The sequence below is a fragment of the Macaca mulatta genome, chromosome 13, assembly GCF_049350105.2.
Source record: "Macaca mulatta isolate MMU2019108-1 chromosome 13, T2T-MMU8v2.0, whole genome shotgun sequence".
NCBI classification, from domain to species: Eukaryota; Metazoa; Chordata; class Mammalia; order Primates; family Cercopithecidae; genus Macaca; species Macaca mulatta.
Window position 1 is genome coordinate 80848011 of NC_133418.1, and position 19439 is coordinate 80867449.

The 19439-nt window shown below is 42.3% G+C and overlaps 1 protein-coding gene across 1 annotated transcript in view; it reads left to right on the top strand.

Annotated features, from left to right (window-relative positions):
- The first annotated feature begins 5070 nt into the window (after positions 1–5070).
- Positions 5071–19439, top strand: part of LRPPRC (leucine rich pentatricopeptide repeat containing) — a 117915-nt gene continuing 103546 nt past the window's right edge. The window contains exons 1-2 of the mRNA XM_015112262.3: positions 5071–5262; positions 18769–18965. Of these exons, the coding sequence (XP_014967748.3) occupies positions 5114–5262; positions 18769–18965 (346 nt within the window). The 5' untranslated portion in view covers positions 5071–5113. The remainder of the gene's footprint in view (positions 5263–18768; positions 18966–19439) is intronic.

The following is a 19439-nucleotide window of genomic DNA, read 5'->3' on the forward strand; positions in this document are numbered from 1 at the left end:
GCCCTCTGGCATATAAGCTCCATAACTGTAAGGACCATTCCTGCTTTTGCCCACCCTATTTTTTTGTAGCATTTAAGCCACTGCCTGGCAGGTTGTAGGTTCTCATTAAATAGTGAATAAATGAATGACTAGAAAAATTTCATTAGTAGTTGCTCCATACTTCAAGAGGAAGCTTGATATAGCAACACAGGGAATGTTGGTTGGGGATTAATGATTTCAGGGCTAGAAGCAATTAGAAAAGAACATTCATTCATTCACTGCCTTTACAAGCCTTGGTAACATGTCTGTACCCATGTACCTTGTCTTCCCTTCTGTGACAATGACTGGACTGTCTGCATTCTTAACTGTAGCAAACCCATCACTTTTGAACTGAATTCCATCCTCTGTTGCCTACTCAATTTATTCTCTCTCTCTCTTTCCCTCTCTCAGGCATTATGAATTCTTCACTTTCTAATGCTCTGTGCAGTAGAACTTTCTACGATGATGGGAATGTGCTCTATGTGTGCCATCCAATATGGCAGCTACTAGCTACTTGTGGCTCTTCAGTTCTTGAAATGTAGCTAATCTGACTGAGGAACTGAATTTTTAAATTTTTATTTAATTTTGATTAATTTAAATAGGCACATGTGGATTATTCCCATTAGTATCAAACATGCTGTTATTTCTTCCATTAAAAAAAAAAAAGCAGCCGGGCATGGTGGCTCACGCCTGTAATCCCAGCACTTTGGGAGGCGGAGGCGGGCGGATCACCTGAGGTTGGGAGTTCCAGACCAGCCTGACCAACATGGAGAAACCCCGTCTCCACTAAAAATACAAAATTGGCTGGGCGTGGTGGCACATGCCTATAATCCCAGCTACTAGGGAGGCTGAGGCAGGAGAATCGCTTGAACCTGGGAGGCGGAGGTTGCGGTGAGCCGTGATCACGCCATTGCACTCCAGCCTGGGCAAACAAGAGTGAAACTCCACCTAAAAAAAAAAGCAGACAGAATCTTCCTTGACTTTACACCCCCTTCTAGATACCACCCCAAAACTCTACAAAAGGTTTGTCTGTACTTTGTTTCCACTTCCCCTTCTTCTTAAACTCACTTCAATTTTTTGACTCAACACATTGCCAAAATGGCTCTTCTTGGCATCACCAGGGACTGCTGAGATGCCAAATCCTATGGCAGGGCATGGTGGCTCATGCCTGTAATCCCAGCACTTTGGGAGGCCAAGGTGGGCAGATCGCCTGAGGTCGGGATTCCAGACCAGCCTGGCCAACATGGTGAAACCCTGTCTCTGCTGAAAATACAAAAATTAGCCGGGCATAGTGATGCGTGTTTGTAGTTCTGGCTACTTGGGAGGCTGAGGCAGGAGAATCGCTTGAACCTAGGAGGCATAAGTTGCAGCAAGCCGAGATCACGCCACTGCAACTCTAGCCTGGTCGACACAGCAAGACTCAGTCTCAACAAACAAACAAAGAAGAAATAAATTCTATGGTCAATGTTGCATGCTCATTGTATTGGAACTAACAGTAGCATTGTAGGTGATTGATAATTCCTTCCCTGAAGGACTTCTCTCTTTCAGGTTATTAGTGACCTCACTGGACTGAGTTCTCCTGCCTCTCTGGCTCCTCTTTCTCAGTTTACTTTGCTAGATTTTCATCTATACATCCTCTAAAGATTGAAATGACACAAGCCTCAGTCCTTGGACTCCCTCTCTTGTCTATCTGCATTTTCTTCCTAGATGCTTTCATCCATTTCTGTGGCTTCAAATATTAGGAAGAAGCTGCAGATTCCCAAACGTATCTCTAGCTCTGACTCTTCCCCTGAACTGACTTGTATGACATGTAGCCAACCCCTATTCAAATTTGACACTTGGATGTCTAGCAGGCACAAGCTAATATTCCAGGAAATCGTTTTTTATTTCACTTTTTAAATCTGCTTCTCTCTGTTTTCCCCCTTTTAAATTAGAGTCATATCCATCTTTCTAGTTGTTTAGGCCAAAACCTTTGGAGCCGTTCTTGACTTACAATCCACAGCCAATCCATCAGTACTCTATTTAAATAGAATCCCCTTGGTTCTACTATTTAAATAGAGTAAGAACCTGACCCTTTCTCATCATTTCACCTGCTACCCTACCCTCTAATGCAAGCCACCACCATCTCTAGTCTGGATTAGCCTTCTCTTTGGTCTATTTTTATTTATCCCCATTCCCCTAAAACCTCCTTTCCAAACAGCAGTTAGAGTGACCCTTTCAAAATGCAAATGGGTGGCTGGGTGTGGTGGCTCACGCCTATAATCCCAGCACTTTGGGAGGCCAAGGTGGGTGAATCACTTGAGGTCAGGAGTTACAGACCAGCTTGGCTAACATGGTGAAACCCCATCTCTACTAAAACTACATAATTAGCTGAGTGCAGTGGTGCATGCCTCTAATCCCAGCTACTTGGGAGGCGAAGGCACCAGAATCACTTGGACCCAGGGAGGCAGAGATTGCAGTGAGCCTAGATTGTGCCACTGCACTTAAAAAACAAAAAACAAAAAACAAAAAATGGGTGTGGTGGCATGCACCTGTAGTCCCATATACTTGGGAGGCCAGGGTAGGAGGATTGCTTGAGCCCAGGAGTTCAAGGCTGTAATGTGTCATAATCGCTCCTGTGAATAGACACTGCACACTAGCTTGGGCAACAGAGCAAGACTCCATCTCTTTAAAAGCAACACACCAAACTATCCAATGGTTTCTCATCTTAATATAAGTAAAAGTCAGTCTTCAGTCTAAGTAAAAGTCAGTCTTCACGGCCACCTACCACACCTGCTTGATATGGCCTCCAACTACCTCTCCCACCTCCAGGCCCCTCTCCACCCTCTGCTCCTTCCTCTACGCCTACCCCCTGCTCCTTTCTTTCATCCACACGGTCCTCCTTAGAGTTCTCTGAATAGGGTACACCTATTATTGCCTCCAGGTTTTGATGTTTGCCTTATTTAAGCCTGGACCACTCTTTTTTTCTTTTTTTTTTTTCTCCGTCCAGAAAATTCTCCTGGCTTCCTCGTTTCCTTCCTTCAGATTTCTGTTCAACTTTTTTCCTATTTAAAATACCAACTCTCCAGGCATGGTAGCTCATGCCTGTAATCCCAGCACTTTGGGAGACCAGGCGGGCAGATTGCTTGAGGCTATGAGTTCAAGTCTAGCCTGGGCATCATGGTAAAAACCCATCTCTACTAAAAATACAAAAATTATCCAGGGTTTGGGCCTGTAATCCCGGCTACTCAGGAGGCTGAGGTGGGAGGATTGCTTGAGCCAAGAGGTCGAGGCTGCAGTGAGCCAAGATCGCACCACTGCACTCCAGCCTGGGTGACAGAGCAAAACACTGTCTCAAAAAAAAAAAAAGCAACTCTCCCCATGACACCCTCAATCTCTTTACCCTGGCATATTTTGCATCACAGTTCTTTTCTGTCTTCCCAAATTAAACTTTAAAGAGCTTTATTAGAATCTAGGATTGTTTTGTTCTCCGCTGTATCCCCAAAATTTCAAATAGTGTATGGCACTGGATATGTGTTCAATAAATACGTGTTGAATAGGTGAATAACTTATACTCCCAATGCTCAGTAATATAACCCAGAGTCAATCATTTCACCTTATTTCTTTTGGGGACTTGGAGGGGATGTCTTCGTTCCCTCATCTCTCAAAGGAGGGGTGAGCTAGGTCATCTCAAAATAGACATTTATTTAACACATATTTAATGCCACCTATTGTGTATCTGGCACTGGGTAGGTGTGTGGCCTACAGTAAGAGATCACAGTCCCTACTGATAAGGAGTTCATGGCCCAGTGGGATAAACAGTCACATGGGAAATGACCGTGGGAGGGCTTCCAGAGGAAATACCCGCACATTCGCCTGGTGATAGGTAGGGGACAAGCAGGTGGAGAGGGAGTGGGAGGCTGTTCTCAGTTTCCCACGTGTACACAGGGAACCGACTGAGTCTGTAAGCCCTGTGAAGGCAGCAGCGACGTGGATTTTTTGTTTGGACAGAGTCCCGCTGTGTCACCCAGGCTGGAAAATCGCGCCATCTTGGCTCACTGCAACCTCCACCTCCCGGATTCAAGCAATTCTCCTGCCTCAGCCTCCCGAGTAGCTGAGATTACAGCTACTTTTTTTTTTTTTTTTTTTTTGTATTTTTAGTAGAGAACGGGTTTCACCATGTTGGCCAGGCTGGTCTCGAACTCTTGACCTCAGGTGATCCACCCGCCTCGGCCTTCCAAAGTGATGGGATTACAGGCGTGAGCCACTGTGCCCGGCCCAGCGATGGGTTTAACTTGCCTGTTTTCTCCCCAGATTTGGCTGGAGACTTAATTGCATTGTTCTTCTACTTCTCACATGTATATGTGCATTTACTGAAGGGAGAGGCGCAGTAGGCGTGGAGGGTTTGGGAAGACAGTTCAATTCCAGCTTTAAAACTATAGGACTTTTGGTAGAATTCATTTATTTCCTAAAGCGAGGCCCCGCATACGCGCTTAAGGTGGTGACCCGCGCGTTCCTTTACGCTGTTCCCAGGCCCTAATAATCCAAATCCTATCATGTTGAACCTGGGAGGCAAACGGCAAGGTGAAAAGTCCTCCACGGTTTCTCTGGCCAGCGTTTCTGAGAGTGAAGGGCCGTTCCTATTGGAGATCGCGTCAACGCTGAAAGTTGGTTGCAACGTCTGCACTCGGGGGCGGGGAAACGGTCTCATCCTGGGATCTTCATAGTCGGCTGTTCTCGAGAGTTCTCGGTGTTTTTACTAGTTGGCCTCCCGCAAGCCTCTGCGCCAACTTGGGAGGAGTTGACCCCTTGCGACTCTACGAACAGAGGAATGCGGGGGTGCAGCGAATGAACACGATGCCCAGATCGGAGACGGAAGACGGAAAAGAAATGCTTCGATAACGAAACAAGCAACATCGTTTATATGAGTATCACATTGACTCCCCTCTTCTCAGAGAAGTGCGGATTTCCATCTTCCAACCTAAAACGATCCCTGGCTTCCCCCACATTTGGCGCGCCCTGCAGTTGGTCTCTGCCGCGCCGGGCGACCCTGAGGTCACGTGCTCCTCCTGTCCTTCTGGCGGAACGTGCTTCCCGCTGCGGGGACGTTCGAGCCATGGCAGCCCTGCTGAGATTCTCGTGTTGGCTGCTGCGTGCCGGAGAGGCCCCGCGCCTCCCGCTCTCCCTGCGCCTCCTCACTGGCGGCCCGGGCCGGCCGCATGCCGCCTCCTATCTGCCTGCCGCTCGCGCCGGGCCCGTGGCTGGGTGAGTGCCCAGGCCCTTCTTCCAGTTAGGCTGCGGCGCGAGGGCCCCCCGGGGTCGTGGGCGCCGTCAGGGACCGGGTCCCGCCTGTGCTCGCCACCCTCCTCGCCGCCCCAGGACCGAGCCTCCCCGTGCCCCGCACCACGCTCCCTACCAGGGATTTTCGGGTGACAGGGTTAAGCGCCTTCAGAAGGTCACGGATGCGGGCATGGCTTGCTTCCGGCTTGAATCCTGCCCTCGCCACTTCAGCCTGGGTCTTACGGTCCTCGGGGTACCCACGGTCAACGAAGACGAGGGGGGGCTTTGAAAACTGCTTTGGAGAGTCGGGTGGTGGTCTCCTCCTTACACTCGGCTAGCTTGGGTGGTGTCCCACGTGGGGTCACTGTTGGTAATCAGTAACCACCTAGCATTTAGATACTGAGAAATTTAGCTTTTTGCGTGGGAGGGGGCGGCGGGGAATGGGTTGGGAGTTTGGGTGAGCCACGGATGGCCTAAAGCTGGATGCTGGATTATGATTAGTCTGGGCTTTTGCCTGCGTTCTCTTGAATGGGGTTTTCCTTCAGCATTTAGGAAGGTGTTGTACGAGTTGGTAACTGTCATGGCAGGATTTGTAAATGTCTTTGTTATTTATTTATTTATTTCGAGATCAGTAGCCCAGGTGGGAGTGCAATGGCGCGATCTTGGCTCGCTGCAACCTCCGCTTCCAAGGTTCAGGTGATTCTCCTGCCTCAGCCTCCCGAGTAGCTGGGATTACAGGTGTGCGCCACCATGCTAGGCTAACTTTTGTACTTTTAGTAAAGACTGGGTTTCACCATGTTGGCCATGCTAGTCCCGAACTCCAGACCTTAAGCGATCCTCCTGCCTCGGCCTCCCAAAGTGCTGGGATTACAGGTGTGAGCCACCGCTCCCGGCCTATAAGTGTCTTTGAATGAATGAGCACATGCAAGGCGCTCTGTTGGAATCTGGGGATGCAAAGGCAAGTTAAACTCTCAGTGGGTGTCAGATGTGCGACTAAATGCTCTCATGGTTTGAGATTTATCAGAGATAGGTTTGGTATAGACTTTTGTAGTGGAGGGGATAAAAAAAGTTGATGGAAGTGTTCATTTGGTTATTAATAGTATTCTGACCACCAGAGAAGGGGAGATAGGTTGCTGAGCTTTTAGCTTTGGAGAAAAAATGATTTTGAGAGACTGATGCTTATAAATTAAGGTACTTTGAGAGCTTGCATAAGGACTGAGAGCCAGGGATCTGCAGTAGGCTGGGCCCAGACTGCAGCCTACTCCAGTTTTATCTGCATTTTATCCTCAATTTATCTGCATTATGCCATTAGACAAGTTACTTAACATCTCCAGGCCTCAGTTACCTTAGCTATAAGATGGGAGTAGTAATGGTGTTAGGAATATTTCAGAATTATCTGTATTTAGCACTTAGTATAGGGCCTGATGCATAGTAAGTGCTTTGTCGGTTACTACAGTATTCATAACTACTACTTAGGTTGTTATGCGGACCTTCGTGGACCAGCCTGAACACCTAACCTCGCCGTAAAATTACGTGGAGAAAATAATTTATGATTTCTTAACAACTTATAGTCTTTGGAATGTAACCTACTTGTAATTGGAGCCTGCCTGTGTTTTCATATTAGACTTGAACAGTTGACTTTCTGAAATCATGCCTCTGAGCGCAGAACTACATGCATCTCTTGGCTTTCAGAGTTTCTTTTGAGAAAGTTGTGCCCATTACTCTTATTATTGTAGTCCTCAGCATTTCTGTAAGGTCAGGGGAAGGTCCACATTTTCTTTTATCTTCACTGTTGCATTTGAGGAGAACTGAATAAAGAGAACACAGTTTAGTAGAAAGGGTGGTCTAGGTGTTCATCAGACCTGGGTTCTGTTTACTTACTGCATAATCTCAGACATCTTACTAACCTCTCAGTTCCTCAGTTTCATTATCTGTAAAGGCCTTTCCCACTTATCTTTGTAAAGTTGCTTTCTTGTCATTCAGATCTCAAATGTCGAAGCCTTACCCCAACACTCAATCCAAAACATGCCAGTCCTATTTTAGATTTATTCGTGGCACACCTCACTTGTCTGATATCATTACTTATTTCTCTGTGTTTTTTTTTTTTTTCCTTAGTAGAAGGTAAGCTGCATGAGAGCAGGACTTTGTCTTGTTCACCACTATGTGTTCAGGTGATAACGGGCAATAAAGGTAATTGTTCCCTCTTTTTCCTGAACTCTGGGGACTGTATATAGTCTCCTACCCCACAGCCTGTAACCATGCCCAGATCTTGCCCACCTGAAACACAGAACCTTTCCTGGAACTCTATTTACTCTAGAAGCTTCTCAGTCTCTTCCCTATCCATAATTCTCTGTCTCTGATTTCCTCACTTTTCATTCCCTTTCTTACTCACTGCAGTCACACCACTGTCAGACTATTATTATCTTGTTTATTGATTTTTTAATTGTATTTTTGAAAAATTATTTCAAAAGTGCCTTGAGGAACATTTGCAAAAATTATTCCTCAAAGTACCTCGAGGAATAGTTGCAAAACCTGGGTGGTGGGAACAGTAAACTAAAAATCACCCTTAATTTTTGTCAACCAGAGAGCCATTAGTTGATAGTTATCCTTTTACTGACTTGTGTATGTGTAAGATGTATGTTTATTTAACTTTTTCAGAGGACCTCTTTTAATTACCAAATCCACTTTTGAGGCCTTAACCTCGCATATTACTCTTCCATTTTCCCCTTCATGAGACCCTTTTCTCAGTATTGATGACACCGTTTTTCTAGATTCTCTTCTCTTTAGGATTTGTCTCATTTGCTTCATTCCTCTTTCTTCTGTTCACCTATTAAATGCTGATGTTCTTGGTAGTTTTACCCGTGGTCCTTCTATGTTTTCTCAGTGTTTTTATTCTCTTTTGTGACCTTTTTCATTTTTCAGGGCGTTACTTACCTATCTGATGATGTTTCTCCCACATATGGACCGTCTACTAGACGCATCCACCTGCTTGAACTATAGGTACTTCAAAGCCAACACAGCTCAAATTGGACTCCTCCTCCTTCTCACATCTATTCCTCTTGCGTTCCCTGTTTTCATGAATGTTGCTGTTTCTACCTGCCTTCCAGAAAGATCCTGGATATCTACATGTTTGTTTTCTCATTCATCTCTTACTCCCTTCACCCCCCATTTATTGATTGCACAAATGATTAAGCCCTGTTAGATCTGCTTCATTTGGAATGCATCCCTTTTCCTCCAACCCCATCATCATTCCCTAGTCTCCCTGGTAATTTGATCATGTCATTTTCCTACTTACACTTAAGCATTGTGGTGACTCCCATTGGGTCCAGAATGAGATCCAGACTCTTTAGCACAGGTGCTTTATGAGCTGGAGTTGCCTCTGGAGCATCATCTCTTGTGAGTTCCTTACCATGGCATCCTGTGTTCTAGCCATACCAGACTACTACTTTGAAGTGCTCTACAGCAGGGCTTCTCAAACTCTAGTAAGCATGATTGCCTGGGGCTCTTAAAATGCAGATTCTGATTTTGTAGGTCTAGTGCTTGTCTGTGGATCTACAAAGCTTTGATGGGCCATGTTGTATATTTCCTTGCCTTTGAGTGTGATGTTGACTCTTGGAATGTGTTTCCCCTTCCTCCTTAGTCAGGTGTCCCCCATCTCTGTTGAACTTTAACTTGACTGCTTCTCCCATTTGACTGCTCCTTTCTTGTGGCTCCTCTTAGACCCTGTATCATGAAAGCACCCATTAACACTATGACATGTGCACTCACCAACACTCTGGAGCTGGCTGTAAGTTCCTTGAAGGCAGATACTGTGTCTTACTCCTTTTGCTTTCTCTGGTGTTTTAACTTTGTGGCATGTAGTAGGTGTCAAATGTTTGTTGAGTAAATCAATGAAAATCTTAAGACATTGAAGAAGGAAGATGGTAAACTGGAGGAGATTGAAGGGATATTTAACCGATCCATGCAGTGTAGTGTGTCTACACAAATTCACCCTGAGCTTAATTTCCAGGAATGTCCTATCTGAGGACAAATGAGTATTAGCAGTGAAATTTTTAGACATTCATTAGTAATCCGTTTTCAAAATTGTAACACCAAGAAGTATACCCTATATGTGGTCTTACTCTTCATTTTCCCATTTCAGTACATCTATTTTTCAAATAGATGCTTTCTTATAAACCAGCTCTTACTCTGTTCTCTGTGAGGAGATAAATACTCTTGCTTTCTCACATACATTTTCCTTGCATTTCTGGATCAGAGCTGCTTATATATTTGCGTGACAGTTTTTAGCATAATACGTATGTACTTCAGAGGAAAGATAAGCTTTGAGCTAAATCTGTTTGGAAGTAGATCTAGACTAATGATTGGCCTAAAAGTGAAAATCATATATTGTTCTTTGATGGGATAGCATGATTTTTATTTCTAAAGTTGGAAGAAAACTTTTAGAAAACTCTCATTTTAGAAAAATCTTCTGCAAATATTAAGAATCTGATGGGTCCATGCTATCGTTCACGCCTTTAATCCCGGCACTTTGGGAGGCGGAGGCGGGTGGATCACTTGAGGTCAGGAGTTTGAGACCAGCCTGGCCAACATGGTGAAACCCCGTCTCTTACTAAAAATATAAAAACAAAATTAGCTGAGCGTCATGGTGGCGGGCGCCTGTAGTCCCAGCTACTGAGACCGAGGTGGGAGAATAGCATGAATCTGGGAGGCGGAGCTTGCAGGGAGCCGAGATCGGGGCAGGCAACAGAGTGAGACCCTTGTCTCAAAAAAAAAAAAATGTATCTAAATAAAAGTTAGCCAGGCGTGGTGGCCCATGCCTGTAATCCCAGCTACTTGGGACGCTGAGGCAGGAGAATTGCTTGAACCCAGGAGGTGGAGGTTGTGGTGAGCCAAGATCGCGCCATTACACTCCAGCCTGGTCTATAGAGTGAGACTCCATCTCAGTTTAAAAAAAAAAAGAACCTGATGGGTCCTTTGGTGTTGTGAAATCTGTAAGATTCAGCCTCTGCTCTGTGAGTATAGATTTATCAATCACAGGGCTGGACAGGCACATGTACAACTATTAGACGTGCTGTCCATAAGACAAGAATATAATATTGTGGTATTTCAGAGAGAGGAGCAGTCCCATTTGTTTTATGGCAGGGGGACATTGAGTTTTAGAGGACACATGGTAGTGGATATTCAGAATGGTCCAAAATTAGAGAAGAGCATGAAGAGACTTGGAGACCATTTATCCCGTGTAGCTGTGTGGGTGTGGTGGAAGTTGATACCGCAAAGGCCAGTTGATTTCTTCAGACTACCAAGATTGCTTAGAAGGTAGGTTATTTGATGACTGGAAGTCATTGGAGGATTTTAAGTACAGATTTTGACAAAGTTTATGTAGATTATAGGAGAAATGGAACGTAGGGATAGAACAACACTGGTGTTGCAAATTAGGAGTAATAGGACTTCAATGAGGTAGTGCAGAACTGAAGAAAATATCCTTTTCTTGAGAGAAAGATAACAGAAGATTGGTGAGAGTGTTAGCAGAATTAAGAAAAGTAGATTTGGGGATTAGGGTAAACAATGGTACCTTTAGAGTAGACGTTTATTACTTTTTTTTTCCCCCCCAAGACGGAGTCTCGCTCTGCTAACCCAGGCTGGAGTGTAATGGGGCCATCTCGGCCCACTGCAACCTCTGCCTCCCAGGTTCAAGCGATTCTCCCACCTCAACCTCCCAAGTAGCTGGGACATCAGGCATGTGCCACCATGTCCGGCTAATTTTTGAATTTTTTTTAGTAGAGATGGGATTTTGCCATGTTGGCCAGGCTGGTCTCGAAATCCTGACCTCAGGTAATCCACCCACCTTGGCCTCCCAAAGTGCTGGGATTGCAGGCGTGAGCCACCGCACCTGGCCTGATGTTTATTATTTTCAAAGTGTGTTTGTAAACATACCATCATACAAACATTTCAATTTTCGTGCGTTATTGCAAATTAGGAAACGGTTAGAAAGATAATTTATTCAAGACCTCAAGTTGGGATTCAACTCCAGATACCATGATTCACATTTCTGAAACATTTTACATATGTTGTAACATAATGTTACAAGTCTTTTACATATGTTACATTTTTGATCTTGTCATTTTCCTGTTTACAGTTAAGTGCCATGGTAGTTTTCATTGGGTGCAGAATGAGGTCCAGACCTTTGTGTTTTAGGTGGTGAAGGGATTACTTATGGACAAAAACATTTTTTAAAAGACAATACATGATATATTATAAACTTGGGATTTAAAGACTTTCACAGGTAAGTAAACATGGAAGATCTCAGAATGTGTCTGGAAGGGATCTTCAAAAGAGTGTCTTTCTCCATGTCACATCATTGGTCCCAATCTGGTTAACTGACTTTGCATCACTTCCTCCATAGGTGAGACAAAGGAAGCATCCCGTTTGACTGGAGGATCCTGGAAGATGGAAGGGAAATCTGGCTAGGTGGAAAGGAGTGGATTGGTATTTCAGGCCAGGAGGTGGTTATCAAGTGTAGAAGGGTGGCCCGTAGCTTTTTTAGTCTAAAATTCTATGATTTGCCATGAAGCATAAAACTGGGGTAGCTAAATTTGTCAAAACTTTTTGGAGAATTGAATTCTTAGACGGAGAAAGTTCTTTGGGACTTAGCTTTATAAAAGATTTTTTAGGCCAGGCCCAGTAATTTCCGCATTTTCAGAGTCTGAGGCAGGAGGATCACTTGAAGCCAGGAGTTTGAGACCAGCCGGGGCAACATAGTGAGACCCCTATCTTTAGAAAAAAAGAAAGTAGTCAGCTGTGGTGGCATGCACTTGTAGTCCTAGCTATTTGGGAGCTGAGGCTGAGGTGGGAGGATTGCTTGAGGCCAGGAGTTCAAAGCTGCAGTGAGCCGTAAGTACACCACTGCACTTCAGCCTGGACAACAGAATGAGACCTGTCTCAAAAAAAAAAAAAAAAAAAAAATTAAAAAAAAAAAAAAAGGAAAGCTATTTTAAAAACCCAGAGGCATTTGACCAGGCATGGTGGCTCATGCCTGTAATCCCAGCACTTTGGGAGGCCGAGGTGAGCGGATCACGAGGTCAGGAGATTGAGACCATCCTGGCTAACACGGTGAAACGCTGTTTCTACTAAAAAAATTTAAAAAATTAGCTGGGCATGGTGGCGGGCGCCTGTAGTTCCAGCTACTTGGGAGGCCGAGGCAGGAGAATGGCGTGAACCCGGGAGGTGGAGCTTGCAGTGAGCTGAGATCATAACTGCACCACTCACTCCAGCTTAGGTAACAGAGCGAGACTGTCTCAAAAACAAAAACAAAAACAAAAACAAAAAAAACTCAGAGGCATTTATTGAGCACCTTGTATAATAAGACAGCTATTATTTATTGAGCAGTAGAGTTTTTTTTTTTTTTTTTTTGAGACAGGGTTTTGCTCTTGTTTCCCAAGCTGGAGTGCAATGGCATGATCTCAGCTCACTGCAACCTCTGCCTCCCAGGTTCAAGAGATTGTCCTGCCTTAGCCTCCCGAGTAGCTGGGATTATAGGCATGCGCCACCAGGCCTGGCTACGTTTGTATTTTTAGTAGAGACAGGGTTTCTCCATGTTGGTTAGGCTGGTCGAACTCCTGACCTCAGGTGATCCGCCCGCTTTGGCTTCCCAGAGTGCTGGGATTACAGGTGTGAGCCTCTGCACCCAGCTTTTTTTTTTTTTTTTTTTGAGACAGTGTCTCTCTGTCTCCCAGGCTGGAGTGCAGTGGCACGATCTTGGCTCACTTGCAACCTCTGCCTCCTGGGTACAATCATTTCTCCCACCTCAGCCTTCCAAGTTGCTGGGATTACAGGCGCCTGCCACCATGCCAGACTAATTTTTGTATTTTTAGTAGAGATGAGGTTTCACCATGTTGGCCAGTCTGGTCTCAAGACCTCAAGTGATATGCCTGCCTCGGCCTCCCAAAGTACTGGGATTACGGGCTTGAACTACTGCACCTGGCCCCTTGTTTCTTAATAGCATTTACCACAATTGGTATTTTTTAAAAGTCTAATTTATTAGATTTGTTACTAGATAAGATTCTAGCGAGTGCCTTATACATAGAAAGCGCTCAATAAAAAGAAAGCACTCAATAAATATTTTTTGAATTAATAAATGGAAGAGCAGAATTGATGTGATAAGAACAATGACAGGATTTTTGAAAAAAGATGGTTTTGAGTATGGTTGATCTGGCAGTTGTATGAAGAGAGGCTGAAGCCTGAGAAACTCAAGATTTGTTGCAGAACTCCATGAGTTCAACAAGAGACTCAGACATCTAAGCACTCAATAGATGGGATGTAAAGGCTGAGTTTGCCCAATAAAATAATTAGTCTAAGATTTTGAGTTTGAGGGAACAATTTATTAGTGGAATAGTTGGTTGCAGTGGAGAAATTTGAAGGGAATATCAACCATTTTTAAAAGGAGGCATTATCTTTTTGAATTTTGGCTACATTTACACTCAGGAGGCTCCAGCAGTATATAAAAAGAATTATGTACCTTGATCAAGTGGGATTTATTCCAAGTGTGCAAGGCTGGTTCAGCATTTGAAAATCAATCCACATGATCCAGTGTATCAACAGGCTAAAGAAAACCCAAGTGGAATAGTTAAATTAGGGATTGGTGAAAACGTAAGAGATGAATTTGAGCTCCCCATATTTCCACATTATAGTGCAACAAAGTAAGTTGAGAGAGCAACTCTATGAAAGCTAGTTTTGTACTTTACAAGTATGTCATAAAATCCAAATCCCTTATTTATCTGCCACTGGAGACTTTCCATTATCTAGTCTCACTCACTGTCTAGGTTTAATTTTTTTACCACTTTCTGGTGTGAACACCCCATTGCAGCCAGATTAGTTTCTTTGATGCCCTTTTGCCACATTGAGTTCATTTCAGAATGAGACCATCTGAGTGCTAACCCTGGCCCTATCATTAGTTTTAACTGTGATGACTTTGGGCAAGTTGCTTCATTTTTTTAATTTGTAAGTTATAATTTTCTCATACCCAGCAAAAATTAAGCACGTGATAAACATTAGCTATTAATAATGCCTCTTCTATCTTCTACCTGTATCTCCCTTTAAACTCTTCATAGCTCTAAAGTGACACTAAACTGATTATCAGTGAAGAAGAAAAAAAGGGGAGAGAAGAGTTTTAAGAACGTGTATGGCCTGGGCATGGTGGCTCATGCCTGTAATCCCAGCACTTTGGGAGGCCAAGGTGGGCAGATTGCTTGAGGCCAGGAGTTTGAGACCAGCCTGGACAACATGATAAAACCCCGTCTCTATGAAAAATATAAAAATTAGCTGGGCATGGTGGTGTGTGCCTGTAATCCCAGCTACTCAGGAGGCTGAGGCAGGAGAATCGATTGAATCCTGAGGCAGAGGTTGCAGTGACCTGAGATAGCACCACTGCACTCCAGCCTGGGGGACAGAGCAAGACTCCATCTCAAAATAAAATAAAATAAGTAAAAATTGGCAGAAAATACTTCACCAGAAAAGACATATAGATGGCAAATAAGCATATGAAAAGATGTTCAACAGCTTATGTCACAGAGAAATATAAATTAAAACGACAATGAGATACCACTATCAGAATGGCAACAATCCAGCAAAACATCGAAAACCCCAAATACTGGCAAGGATGTAGGACAACAGGAACTCTCATTTATTGCTAGTAGGAAAGCAAAATGGTATAGCTATTTTGGAAGATAGTTTGGTAGTTTCTTACAAAGCTAAATGTAGAGGTATTTACCCAAATGAGTTCAAAATTTATGTCCATACCAAAACCTTCACACAAATGCTTATAGCAGCTTTATTCATAATTGTCAAAAAATTGGAAGCGACCAGGATGTCCTTCAGTAGGCAAATGGGTAAACAAATTATGTATATCTGTACAAAAGAGCATTATTCAACAATGAAAAGAAGTGCGCCGTCATGCTGTGAAAAGACATGGAGGAACCGTAAATGTTTGTTGCTAGGTGAAAGAAGCCAATCTGAAAAGGCAGCATGCTGTATGATACAACCATATGACATTCTAGAAAAGGCAAAACTGGAGACAGGTAAAAATCAGTGGTTGCCAGGGGTTTGGAAAGAGGTTGGAAGGAATGAATAGACAGCACGGGGCATTTTTAAGGCGGTGAAATTATTTCATGTGATACTGTGAAGGTATCATGTCATATGTTTGTCAAAACATGTATGCACACAGTGAACTCTAATGTAAATTATGGACCTTGGTTGATGGATAATGTATCAATATCGGTTCATCATTTGTAACAAGTATACCACACTAAAGCAAAATGTTACTAGGGGAAACAGGAGAGAGAAGAAAGTATATGGGAACTCTTCTTTCTGTACAATTTTTCTGTAAACCTAAAAACACTCTAAAAAGTTGGGTTTTTTCTAGTCAGTCTCTGCTTATCAAAAAATGGTGTTTTTTTTTTTTTTTTTTTTTTTAATGGTACAGGCTTAAAAGTAGGGGGGAGGGTCCCACGGAAGCCTGCTTAGTAGGATAATCTGGTCCGTTTTATTTTTTTTACATATATATATTTTTTTAAATGGACACTCAACTGTAAGATAGTTTCTATTAAAGAGCTAAAAAAAAAAACCCACCTTAATTTTTTTTAAAAAAGCTGAGAGATAATAACTTTAAATGGCAGATTTTACAAGAAAACATTTATGGGTAATTTGAATATTAGTGGTAGGAGCTGGAGTCTGTGAAGGGAACCTGAGACATTTAAGAAGTGGAAAGGAGCCAGTATGATACTTGGATGAGATGATCCAATGATTTCCCCTTACGTGGTTATGTCAATTTTGGTGCTTAGCATTTGGAGGCATTGTGCTCCAGCTCGTGCAAGCCTGGTGGGTGTGATCTTCTTGCAGGGCCCACCTTCACCCCTGGACTTGTTCTGTTCTTTCTTGTCTGTCACGACATGCCCATTGCTCCAGGCTGTGAAACTCTTGTTTCCAGGATGTATTAGAGTACATTTAAAAATCAGTTCTGGACCATATAACTGAAGAGTCAAGACTTCTTTGGTTAAATATGTAATCCTTCCTCTACCCCAGTTTATTTTATAACAGATTCATGTTTCTACTTAACTAAAAAGCCAAACACGCTTCTGTGAAGGAGTCTCGGCTGCAGTAAAGACATGTGTATCAGAAAAATTTGCCTAGAATGTTCAGAACAATGTGCTGGTTTATAAATATCTTTTTTCTTCCTGAAATTTGAGTTTGTCTCCTCTTAAATTTAAAAAATATCCTGTAGCGGAAGTTTTATTTTTGCTCTTTAACAGTTTATCAGATTCACGTTGTGTAAAAAACTTTGGCAAATAGACGTCACAATTTTGAAATTTCTATTAATCAGCTTTTGTTGTTGAATAATATTATTGCATACTCCTCCAAACTGTCACGTCCTGGGTAATTGAAAAATAATGTCACTTTGTGCTTGTCGAACATTAAGAAGGGGATAGTTTAGTAACAACTGATATAGCAACCAGATAAATGCCTTTTGGAAGTAAGGGATACATATTTTGTTTAAGAGTATATCTTCTGTGGTTTGTAGGTTAAAATTCAGCTCGTTTAACAAACTTGAGTCTATTAGCCATCTACAATGTGCTGATCATTGGTCTTACAAAAATAAGACATTGTCTTATTTAGTCAGTATCCTGATTTTTTCCATTATTTTCCACCTAGATGGTGGAATCACTAATGTTTAGAGTCATGATTTCTCCCAGATCACAGTGGTAGAATTTCTAGTTTAGTATCAATTACAGCCTCGTTTTATATAACCTTGAGGTGAAACTTCTAGTATAGCTTCCTTTAATAAAACATCACATACTTGATATTCAATTTGTGACTGGTTTTTTTCAGATTAATAACATAGGACAGAAATGTAAGTTTTATTTTTAAAGTCACCGTTGTGATGAAAATGTGTATGTCTGGAAAATGTGATTATATTATACTTAGTTATTATATACTTAGTGTGTAATGTATTTAGTGGCTGCTGTAACTAAGATATTGGCAACAAATATGTAAACCACTGAGAATTAGAAATCACTTGTTAAAAATGATGTTTAAATACAGAGAAAGCATTTTTAAATTCAACTCAGATTGATAAGTTTTCCTTCACACGTAAGAATTATTTTTTATCTGATACTTTTAAATCAGGTACAGCTTACATTTTTACCTAGAATAGCCTAGAGAAGAAAATATATGGGAACTCTACTTAATGCACAATTTTTCTGTAAACCTAAAAATACTCTAAAAAATTGTGGTTTTTTTGTTCCTAGTCAGTCTCTGTAAAAAATTGTGTTTATTTAAAAAAAACGGTACAGCATAGAATCCCTCAGATTTCATGTTAGAGAGCGTTTGACTTGCATATTCGACTCCATTACTAAAATAGTGAATGGTTTGAAGATTGCTTGATCTTTATAAACACATAATGTACAATTCTGACCGTACCTAATTTGTAATCATTTTCTTTCCCTTCTGGCTTCCTTAAAATTAACGATGTTTAACACTTTATTTATTTTTGGTGGCAGTTGTTTTAAGTAATTAGGAAAGAATACAGCTAACATTTTGACAGTTGCACAGCAAATAAGAATTAAGAGTATTATCACTCTAAAGTGTTTCAACTTTATTTAGACAGATTAGAAATTATTTGGGCCTAAATTATCCTTTAAAAAAAAAAAGGCCAGGCGCGGTGGCTCAAGCCTGTAATCCCAGCACTTTGGGAGGCCGAGACGGGTGGATCACGAGGTCAGGAGATCGAGACCATCCTGGTGAACATGGTGAAACCCCGTCTCTACTAAAAAATACAAAAAACTAGCCGGGCGAGGTGGCGGCGCCTGTAGTCCCAGCTACTCGGGAGGCTGAGGCAGGAGAATGGCGTGAACCCGGGAGGCGGAGCTTGCAGTGAGCTGAGATCCGGCCACTGCAACTCCAGCCTGGGAGACAGAGCGAGACTCCGTCTCAAAAAAAAAAAAAAAAAAGAAACTGCCTTGTTTTAACCTGGACATTGGTCTTCTTTTAAATTCATAGTAAGCTTATACCTAGAAAACTTAAAGGTAGTTGTAAAAATTTTGGATATATATTAGATTTCGTCTTATTTACAGAGGTGAGAAGAGCTTTGCAGCATAAACTGCTTCGTCTTTCATTACCTTGTTTTGGTTAAGAGAGATTTAAAAAACACTTAAAACACACCATATTTCCATCTGATTTTGAAATGATTCCATGTTCAAAATTACCAAAATGCTCTCAATTATTCAGGAGATTTACTGTGCATATAATTTATGTATGTGTGTATATGATTTTATCTAAAGCAAAAGCTAAAACTTTCTTTCCTATTAGTTCATACCTTTATTTTTGGTATTGTACTGTGATTTTAGGTGTTTAATAACTGATTTAAAAATTTGTGTAAGTTTTGTTCAAAAAATGACCTAAATAGATAGCAACTATTATTAATTATGTTTCATTTTTTAGAGGACTACTGAGCCCAGCCAGGCTGTATGTCATTGCTGCTGAAAAAAAGGATATTCAAGAGGAGTCCACTTTTTCTTCTAGAAGGATTGCCAATCACTTTGATTGGGCTCTGATGAGACTAGATAATTCTGTTCGAAGAACTGGCCGCATTCCAAAGATGCTTCTACAAAAAGTCTTTGATGACACCTGCCGCTCAGGTATGTCAAAATTTCCTGTTCATAAAGTTGACCTTTGGGTGGACACAGTGGCTCAGGCCTGTAATACCAGCACTTTGGGAGGTAGGTAGATCTCTTGAGGCCAAGAGTTCGACACCCGCCTGGTCAACATGGCAAAACCCCATCTCTACTAAAGATACAAAAATTAGCCAGGTATGGTGGCGCGTGCCTGTAGTCCCAGCTATGTGGGAGGCTGAGGCAGGAGAATCACTTGAACCCAGAAGGCAGAGGTTGTAGTTAGCTAAGATCACACCACTGCACTCCAGCCTGGGTGACAGAGAGAGACATCTGTCTTTAAAACAAAAAAAGTCTTAAATATTAGGTTGGTGCAAAAGTAATTGTAGTTTTTGCCATTAAACATAATGGCTGCAATTACTTTTGCATCAACCTAAATAAATACTTGTTTGAGGGTAAGCTCATTACAGAGTAGCTTATTTGATACTTTAATTTTCTTTG